The sequence below is a fragment of the Podarcis tiliguerta genome (assembly GCF_965153285.1).
Source record: "Podarcis tiliguerta genome assembly, chromosome: 2".
In the NCBI taxonomy this organism is placed as follows: domain Eukaryota; kingdom Metazoa; phylum Chordata; class Lepidosauria; order Squamata; family Lacertidae; genus Podarcis; species Podarcis tiliguerta.
The window spans coordinates 98,510,011-98,520,452 of NC_139535.1; the positions used below are offsets into that span (position 1 = coordinate 98,510,011).

At 45.2% G+C, this 10,442-nt stretch overlaps 1 protein-coding gene across 3 annotated transcripts in view; it reads left to right on the plus strand.

Moving 5' to 3' along the window:
• The first annotated feature begins 9,631 nt into the window (after positions 1-9,631).
• The window catches only part of WIPI1 (WD repeat domain, phosphoinositide interacting 1), a 47,651-nt gene continuing 46,840 nt past the window's right edge, over positions 9,632-10,442 (plus strand). For 2 of the 3 annotated variants that reach the window (XR_014508064.1, XM_083427789.1), the window contains exon 1: positions 9,632-9,948. Coding sequence is in view for 1 of the 3 variants with exons in the window: in XM_083427789.1 (XP_083283915.1) it covers positions 9,881-9,948 (68 nt within the window). In the remaining 2 variants the exon portion in view is untranslated. The remainder of the gene's footprint in view (positions 9,949-10,442) is intronic. The other variant, XM_083427791.1, reaches the window with a different exon arrangement.

The window sequence follows — 10,442 nt, forward strand, 5'->3', positions numbered from 1 at the left end:
GGGTCGTATTCTTATATACCTGCTGGGATTGACAAGGCATCTGACCTTCACCTGAATCTCATAGCTCTCCTGACAAGTGCTTTGGTCTGCCCACCAGATACCAGGCACTCTACTATTCAAATTAGGCCCCAGTGTTTTTGTAACTACCCCCCCTTTCTCAATTAAGTAATCAATTTTAATCTAGCATTTGAATTCTCAAAACTTACTTAATGGTTAATTTCAGCAAGTAAACTACTGCCCTCACTTCATTACAAACAGTATTTTTACCTGAAACACACTTGAGCAAACCTGCTCCTTTTCCTTTCACAGATATTTTGTTGACATTTGCAACTGTGGCTGCCTCTGATTAGTTATCATTTAACTCTTGGGGAAAATAATTAGCATCGCACGTCATGTACATGGAAGTGGCCGAACCAATTAATCAACTAGAAGGATTATAATATAATAGTATAATAGTATAATGGTAATTACCGTATTTTTTGCCCTATAGGACACACTTTTTCCCCTCCAAAAATGAAGGGGAAATGTGTGTGCGTCCTATGGGGCGAATGCAGGCTTCGCGGACCTCTCTGTAAGCAGCGGGAGCACTCCCGCTGCTTGCGGAGAGTTGCCTGCATGCTGAAGCCTGCGCGCGCTGAGCTCAGCGCGTCCAGGCTTCGCGGACCTCTCCGCAAGCAGCGGGAGCCAGCGCTGGGCTCCCACGGCTTGCAGAGAGCTGCCTGTTTGGGGGCTGGGGTCAAGGGAAGCTCGAGCTTCCCCAACCCCGCGCCTGGGGGGAAAAATAATTTTCCCCCCCAAAAAACTAGGTGCGCCTTATGGGACGGTGCGTCCTATAGGGCGAAAAATACGGTACTATTAACAGCACCAGTTTTCCTGTAACTTGATATTGCTGGATAGTTTTGATGAACTGCAAAAGCATTTTTAGTTTGCTTTCTGTTGCCACCCTGGAACTTTACTTTATTAGTGCCACTTTGTTTTGTATGATTCCTTGCAAATGAAAGAAAACAAATTTTCTGCTTGTATATGTTGATAATTTAATTTTGGTTACTGGGGACAAACAAGATTGTACATAAACAATATTGGGCCGCAATCTCCCCTCTCCCAAAATAGGAAACCCAAGACTTCATGCAAGCGCAGGGCAACTCAGGCCTAGCAACTATGAGACTCAGGCCTAGCCAGTGGGCCCAATTTGAAGCAATGGGGCACAACTTGATGTGTGTGTGTGTATGTGTGCGTGTGGCCCCAGTTCACAGCCACAGTCTGCAAAATCTTATAAATAAAATCCATCTAGATTGCACCTTCTGGGCTTTTTTAATACAAGTTTCTCAATCTACCAGATTTGCACAAAACAGCAGGTATGTTTATATGTGTGTGAGTGTGTGTGTTTTGCTCCAAGTCCAGAAACTTGAGATCCATGGGTATTTGTGGATAAATCTGTCACTTGTCAAAATAGTCTCATATTTGTCAGAAATAATAAGTGGAGGGTCAAGTGCATTATTGTCAACTGTTCCATAACCTTTATGCTGACTACCTGAATTGTGTTTGTGAGGCACTAATGGCCATAGACCACCATTTGGGAACCTATTGCCTAAGCCAGTAAGGAATGACAATGTTTAAAATGCACTAATATAAGATTAAAGCTATAGAGAGAGGGTGGGATTCAAAATATTCACTCAAATCATGAGGCATACTAGGGAAATGATCCATACATAAGGTTACCACAGCCCTTTATAGTTGTTGTTGTTTGTTTCAGTCATTTTATACTGGGCAAATTAAATGAGAAAGCCATTCCATGGGGTGCTGTGAAACTGCCCTATTACATCATCTGTTTAAGTATGTCTGAGATATATTGTATATTTGAGATAAAACATTTGTTTGAAAGATATTTGCACTGCAATCCTAAACATGTATATTGAAGTGTGCTTAGAACTGACAGTTGCTCAAAGGCCTAAGAATGCAGTAAACATGCTTAGGATCAGTCTAGGCAGGGCCAGCCCAGCCATGTTGTTCGGTTAGGATCCCCAGAAGCAGCAGATCATGATGTTGATCTTTCTTTCCCCCTTGTTCCTGATGTGGATCTTCACTCACCCCTTCTTCCCTGGCAGGGAGAGGGGTCATAATTTGGGGATTGACCTCAGGTGCCAAAATGTATTGGGCCGATTCTGCATCTAGGTAAGAGCTTAAGGCTTCACAGAAAAGATGGGCTTTGTGAAGACAAACAATCAACTGCTATGGTTCTAGATAGGTAGCCGTGTTGGTCTGACACAGTCGTAATATATATTAAAAAATTGTCCAGTAGCACCTTAGAGACCAACTAAGTTTGTTCTTGGTATAATCAACTGCTATGTTGGATGTTTCAGCAGCAAAGATAGGCACGGTGGAAGTAAGAAGAATTTAAAGATCCTGAGTTCTTTAAATACCTCCAAGCTATCCCTCCTGGGAATCACTGTGGTATTTTCTCACAGTTCCCACGCTTTCTACTTAAAGCACGATCCAAAACAGTTTTAACATGCCACTTTTTATAGTTTTCTTTTTCTTTTTTCAGTATCATGAAGTAATGGAAACAACATAAAAAGAAACGCAAAACAGAGAGGTACAAGTCATTGCTTAGAGGCTTACGCAGCAATAGTCGTAAATTCTGTATTAATGCTTGCTTCTCTCCTCATCCCAAAGTTACCATGCAGCACTTCTGTGCAGTTCATGTCTGCAGCGCACAGTTAGTCTTCAAAATTGATTACCAACACTATCCATAGTTTAGTCTTCCATCCACAAATAAAGGCATTAGAAAGGTGTAGACAGCCCTTCTTTAGTTGTCTAGTGTTGTAAATAAAAATATGCCCTTTTCCCTTATAGGGTATCCAAGAGCCCATATAGAGTCCTTACATAGGTTCCCTATTGGTAGGAGAAAATAACAGAGGCCAACCAGAGAATATTGAGAAGCAAAGCAGCTAGTAAGCTCGATCTTTATTGATCTGTTGCAACAGGGTGCTCCCCTCACTCGCAGGAAAGGAGGAGGACCCACAAAAATGCTGTGCAAGGGCTTATAAAGACTTTTGAAATACCCATCCTGTAGATCAAGACCACCCCCCAGAAACATCATACATACATCACAGGAGGGGTGTAACCTAAGACCACCCCTCAGATACATCACAGAAAAGGTGGTCTTAAAACAGAAATTTCAATATTGTTTTTCTCTTGTCCTTGTTTATTTCCTGTCTGGCAGGTTACTTGATTGGATTGCCTGAGGAGCCTGGCCAGTCTTTTGTAATGATAAGGCTCACACCCTTATACAATAGAGGCCTAGCCTACAGGCTGCTGTTTTGCTCCAAGTTATCCTGGTTGGTGTCTTTGTTTTTGTCCAAGGGAGCGCTCGGATTTTTCCGGTAACAACTGCTAACACACGAACTGAGATTTTAAAAAAACACACACACACGTACACAGGAAGTCTTCTGTGCCTGTTTCCACCACCTCTGGGTAAGGCTTCAAACATCTGACGAGACACACAAAACTCTTCTGTTGTCCTGTAGCAGCAGGCTACAAAAATGAACCCCCTCCCCTTTTTATGGGTGTGTCTATTCTGCAGTAATTAACCCAGAATAATTGTGATTCCAGTTTAAATGCTACATTAAATAAATGGGGAGAGCCATACCTTCCACCTCTACCTCCAGACCCTCCTAGTGTTCCTATTTTCCAGGGATGATCCTGGATCAATAGAAGCCATCCCAGTTTCCGAGTTGATCCCAGAATGTCCTGCATTTCGTTAGGATGTCCCTATTTTCATCAGAGAAATGTTGGAGGGTATGGAGTTATGCAGCCCCTGAGCCAAGGAGATAAGACATCTGAAGGCAGCCCTGTCTAGGAAAGTTTTTGTTGAATAGTGGGTAGACATGGCAGGCGACACAGCGATTTCTCCAAAACAGCTCTTTATTTTGTAAGCTGGAACAGAACTGAGCAGCAAACAGCTCAGCCGGCCTGCTTTTATAGGCAGCCGGCTGTCAACATTGTAGCAACAACAACCCAGGGTTTCCCGCCTAAAATAACTAACGTGGACCTGAGTGAAAACTATCTACAGTATCCCCCTGCTGGCCCAGGGTGAGAACTTCAGTACATAACAGTTTTTTTTAATGTTTAATTATATTTTTTAATATGTTGGAAGGCTCCCAGAGTGGCTGGGGCAACCCAGACAGCTAGGCTGGGTATAAATAATACAATTGTGGTGGACCATAAGCTTAATGTGAGTCAATGGGGTGATGCAGCAGCAAAAAAAAAGGGGGGGACAAGATTGGCCCTGAGGAGAGGGCAGACTGGTGAGGCCCCCTAGACTTAGAGGTCCAAGTTGCCCTGCCCTCAAAATGAAGTCTTGGGTTTGCAAGAGACGGGAGACTGCCCACTGGGGAGCGGGTGGGCTGGCGAGGCCCCCTAGATTTAGAGGCCCTAGGCTTCAGCCTACTTAGCCTATACATAAATCCTGCACTGACTGGCTGTTGCTGTGGTTGCTACAAAGGGCAGATCCACACCATATATTTAAAGGACATACAGTGCACATTTACAGGCACGCATCTTCCCCAAACAATCATGAGAGCTGAAGTTTCTGTGACAGAGCTATACAGTAATTCTCAGCACCCTTAATAAACTACAGTTCCCAAGATTCTTTGGGAGAAGCCACGTGGTTTGAATGTGCGTGATCTTCATTTTGAGAGACGACGGTTGTGAGGCCACGTTGTCGCTAGATGGCAGCATTAATTACTTGTTATTTTTTAATGCAGCGACAGCTCTTTTTGATGGATCCACTGACAATTTATGATGCAAACTCAGATGAAACTTTCCACATTGCATGTCTTTAGGTTTACCCCTAAGAGTTTTAAGTATACAGTGAAAAAGATGAAGTGAGAATGTTACTAATGTGTAGAGCAGAGATTTTCAACCTTTTTGGGTCCATGGCTCTTGTCTTGACCAACTACATTCTTTCTGCGGCACCCCTGTGGGGCTCAGGAGCCCAGTTACTTCACCCCTTGCCTGCAGAGCTGGCAGCCTCTCACCCTTTTTCGAACACCCTCCCTTCTGGAGTGTTCCTCAGTCTCCTCTCCCCTCTCCTCTCCTTGGAAGTCCACAGGCAGCCACTGCTGCCACCCGGGTCTCTGAGTTGCCCACCCTGCCCCACAGAGAGGTGCCTCCTCACACTGCCCCACAAGGGCCTGGGAAGCACCCCCTGGCCAGCCCCAGAGGCATCATTCACCTGGGGAGCTTGTAGCCAGGGCTGCTGCAACAAACAGCTGTGCAAGCCTTTGGGAGGCAGAGATGGGAGAGGACATCAGAGGAAGGGCGGGAAGAAAAGAAAGAAAGAAAGAAAGAAAGAGGCCAGTGTTGCACTCCGGACTATCATTCAAGGCACCCCAGGGTGCCATGGCACACTAGTTGAAAACCACTGGTATATTTGCTAGTGTTGGAATTGGTTGTGGCTCTCGAAGAAGTGGATGATTGGTGGAAAATCTGGATTTCCTGGCGTTTTGGGTGGTATTCAACCAAAGTTTACTCATCGCAGACCCATTTCAATCCATGAACACGACTAAGTTAAGGCTATTCACTTTGGTAGGTCAATCTATTCCGAGTCAAACTTAGTTGAACACCACCTATAATGTACCAGAAGTTCATATCACGGAATGGACGTTGTGTTGGATCTTCGGTCAGAGGTTCCATAAATCAAACACAAAGATGCTTTGTTTGGGAATCCAGAATCTTGCTTCAACAGTGAGTAGTTGTGTGAATCTGGGGTCACTCCGTAGTAGCCCCTCAAACCTGGTTGCAACAAGAATGAGGCTTGACATTTGTTATGTCTGTTCAGGACTATACTACACCCCCATGTGGCAGCTGAGCGAATAAAATAAAAAACAACTCCTGTTTATTTTACAAATTCATGCTTCAGGAAGCTAAAATCAGGAGCAAGAGAGGGTCCTGGGGAAACTCAGCCAGATGGATGATGATGATGATAATAATAATAATAATAATAATAATAATAATAATAATAATAATAGGCTCCTGATTTCAGCCCTACCTGCTGCTTTCAGTTAAATTTAAAATATATGGAGGAGTGATGGAATACAGTATAACGAATTGGCAGTCTTAACCATGAAAATTAGAGGTCAAGGAGAGGCGGTTTTTAAGCAGGATTGGAAATCTTTTGTAGAATATATCTAAAGAGTTATTGTAAAACATGTAAAAAATGCAAGTAGAATTTGAATGAATAACAGCAGCAAAGCATGTATCTGGGAACAAGTGGAATAGATAGGGTATACTTATAATATGCAGCAATCCTAGAAAATATGGGGAAACTACAGGGGGGTGGAAGTTGAATGATAAATGAATCATAATTGGAAAATATATTGTGTATTAAATTTGTAAACTTTTGAACTTTATTATATGTGTGTGTGTGTGTATAGTGGTACCTCTGGTTATGAACTTAATTCGTTCTGGAGGTCCATTCTTAACCTGAAACCGTTCTTAACCTGAGGTACCACTTTAGCTAATGGGGCCTCCCGCTGCCGCCCCCGCGCAATTTCTGTTCTCATCCTGAGGTAAAGTTCTTAACCCGAGGTACGACTTCCCGGTTAGCGGAGTCTGTACCCCGAAGTGTTTGTAACCTGAGGTACCACTGTATATGGGGAGGAAAGCCACAATTGCCCATGGGGTGAGCACAAGACGATCTCCTCTAGGTCACTGCTTGCCAGCTCAGAGATGGCAAATGAACAATTTTCAACCACAAGGTGGAGGAGGAGCAGAGCCCAGAGCCCGGTAGAGGGTAAGCAGGTTGGCCTCAGCAGGTGCCCAAGGATGCTACGCACGGGTACTGACCTTGAAACTGCACATCACATGTAGCATGGCTCCAGAGGTTGGCACAAAAGGCCTTATTTAGTTCTTGTGTAGAAGATGGGATTTCTGTAGGCGATGTTTGCATGGCTCCTTTGCAACCTATTGCCTCCTGAATCTAACACCGAGTTCTCACAGGCAGCAGATGAAGCGATGAAACCTATCGTTTGTGCCACTCTAGTCTACAAATGAGGATATACGAAGTTGCCTTATATGGAACCAGGTGACTGGTCCATCGAGTTATAGGATATGAAAAAAAGATTCCCACACACATTGAAAATTAGCACGTCGGGAAGAAGGCTGGGCAACAACCCTTCTCCTTGATACTAGTTTTCTGTGTGCAGGGATATATTATTTTATGGAATAACATGAATACCTGCTTGCCGCCTGAGATGGTAAAGTCCAGGCACAAATTTACCATCTCATCAGCTGCTTTTCAGAACTTGGCCCCAGTCTTCCCTTGGTCTTTGCCAAGTTTATGGTCAAAGAACAATTAGGAAATGAATTTCAAATTTTCCTTCCTCTTCTGCTTCCCCACACCTTCACTCTGCAAATTTTTGTAGTTAAGGCATAGTAAACACATTAAATATTATGCCAGTTTACAGAATTTATTCAGAATTATTTAAACAGCAGAGTTTGGTAGTTCACATTTCTTCGTCTTTACATGTTTCTACCTCTGATGTGGCCTGATTATGATAGCTAGATAGCTAGACGGATCTGTGGTCCTCCAGTTGTTGTTGAAGTCCATCTTCCTTCAGCCCCAGATAGGATTCACTGTGAATCACTTAACTCATAAACATAAATCATGGGGGGTGGGAAATCCCTGTTGCCAAACCCAGCCTTTCAATCTCTGCTTTAATTTTCATTTACTATGTTTAGGTAGTGTGCAGTCTAAATTGATGCATGCTGGCTTAGAAGTAAGTTCTGCTAAGTTCAGTTGCTCTTAGATTTGCAGACACAAATTTGCAGCTGCAACCCTGTTCACATTACCTGGAAGTAATCCCATCCTATGCACATTTGCCCTATGACTGCTCATTGGATGAACACAGACTCACTTTTTGTGAAGGTTAACAATGCAGTTCCATGTGTGTGTGTACTTGGAATCCATGTTCATTCCATGAGTGGGCCAGTCCACTTGAATCTCTGGCCACTGTTACTAAATAGCTGCTCTGAGCCTGGCTTTTGATGGGGAGGGCAGGATATAAATAACATTTTATTATTATTATTATTAAATTCATCTATGTGTGATGTGAAGCAGTGTTCCCACCTATTTTGGCACCTGCTGAACAATGACTGTTGTTTCTGTAGACAGTAAAATGAATGCCTTTTTTCGTAATACTACATAGTACATAACTTTACCCCCAGATCAAGGCTGCAGTCTTAACAATAGCTGTGCCAGTGCAGTGCAATCACTCCAGCTGGAGTAGCAAATGTGCAGGAAGGCTTGGAGGAGTCACTATATGTAAGCCTGACATGGGTGGCCCTGTGGTCTAAACCACTGAGCCTCTTGGGCTTGCCGATCAGAAGGCCAGCAGTTCGAATCCGGAGTCGAGATGCAGGAAGATTACAATTTGTGCATCTTCATATCAATGAAAGCTTATGCCACTGTTGATGTATCTAAGGAGCCACAGGACTCTTTGCTTCACCATAACAGACCATTAATGCTAGCACCATTCTGTAATTTATCTATAGTAGTTTTATTTATGCCCACAGCAGTAGTATAAGTAAGTAAAGGTAAAAGGTAAATAACCCCTGGACAGTTAAGTCCAGTCAAAGGAGACTATGAGGTGTGTCACTCATCTTGCTTTTCAGGCCAAGAGAGCCTGCATTTGTCCACAGACAGCCTTCCGGGTCATGTGGCCAGCATGACTAAACCGCTTCTGGCGCAACGGAACACTGTGACGAGTGCCAGAGCATACGGAAATGCCATTTACCTTTCAGTTGCAGCAGTACAGCTTGCACTGGTATGCTTTCGAACTGCTAGGTTGGCAGAAGCTGGGACAAAGCAAAGGGAGCTCACCCCGTCACGCAGATTCGAACTGCCAACCTTCGGATCAGCAAAAGCCCAAGAGGCTCAGGGGCTTAGACCACAGCACCACTACTGTAAGGAACACTGAGTTGAACTGGATGCACTCCTAGGTAACGATGTACTGGATTATAGCCTTTGGTTGCAATTAATTGTTTTTAATTGTTTTAAAACAACAAAAGTTTTTAAAGTTCGTTGTCTCACTGTGTTTTGACTTGTTGGAAGCTTCCCAGAGCAACCGGATTATCCCAGTTAGAGGGTTGGCATATAAGTAATAAATGAGGGAGGAGAAAAATAGAAAACATAACGGAGAGAGAAAAAAAGGTAGAGAAACTAAAGCATAAAGCGTCGTTAGGTTGTAATGGTTAAATGGTTTATTCTACAGTTGTCATTCCGCCCAAATTAATGAGGTAACGGGCTGCCTGTTTACAAAAACCCAGAGCCGTAATTAGAAATAATCCGTTTAAAGCAGAAACAAAAGAACGCAGCGTGGAAAGCTGAAGCAGGCCCCGGGAAAAGGGCGGCGACCCGCGGAGCCTGCAGCTGCAGCTGCCGCCAGCTCATCGCTCGGCGGCTCACCTGCCGCCCACTTCTGACACCCTTCCAGGCTGATGCAACCACCACAACACAACCACGTGGCTACCGTCAGCTGTTTCCACCTCGCCGGCCAATCGCTGCCGGCCCTGTTGGCGTCATGGGCGCGGCCTGAGAGCTCCGGAGCCCCGGCTTGCGACCCGTCCGACGCGCGGGGCGGAGCTAAAGGCGGCCCTTCCGAACCTTCGCCGCCCAATAGGAAAGCTGAGCCGGGAAGATGGCGCCGCCCTCAGGCCGGCGGTCACTGCGAGGCTTGTTGTTGCTGCTGTCGCTTCTGCCGTGGAGCTGTGACTGCGGAGTGGGGGGCGGGAAGACTTAAGTCCGGCAGGGGAGATAGACGCCGAACCCCGGCGAGGGGCAGAAATCGAGGCCGGGGCTTCGGCGCGACCTCCGTCCATGGAGGCCGCCGGCGGAGAAGGGGAGCCGGAGGCGCTCAGCTGCTTCTCCTACAACCAGGACTGCACGTACGTGAGTGGGGAGAGGGCAGAGCGGGTCAGGCTCCCCTTCCCTGCCCGTCCCTTCGCTTCCACCCCGGGGAAAGAGGGAGCCCAGCCCAGGGAGCGAAGCCATCCTCTCCTCCAGGCTGCCCAAGGCGGGGAAGGGACGGCGGCCTTTGGGGAATGCGGGGACGCGGATAATAATAATAATAACAACAACAGAAGAAAGGAAGGGAAGAAGGGGCGGGGTCGTGGAAACGGTGCCTACAGAATTAATGGATACCCGGTTTAGTTTGGAGATCTTGTTAACAGCATCTTTGGATTATTCCCGCTCTCTGAGGTGCGCTAAAATTAGGATAACGTGGGCAAAAAGTTAAGTCTGGTGTGTGATGGATAAGCTTTTCCCTATCGCCACACTTCCCCACGAGCTGTGTGGATCCCGATTTTTTTTAAAAGTCCCAACAAGTCGAAATTTACTGCGCATAGTGACCAGTTGATTTATTACTTCGTAAATATTGGAC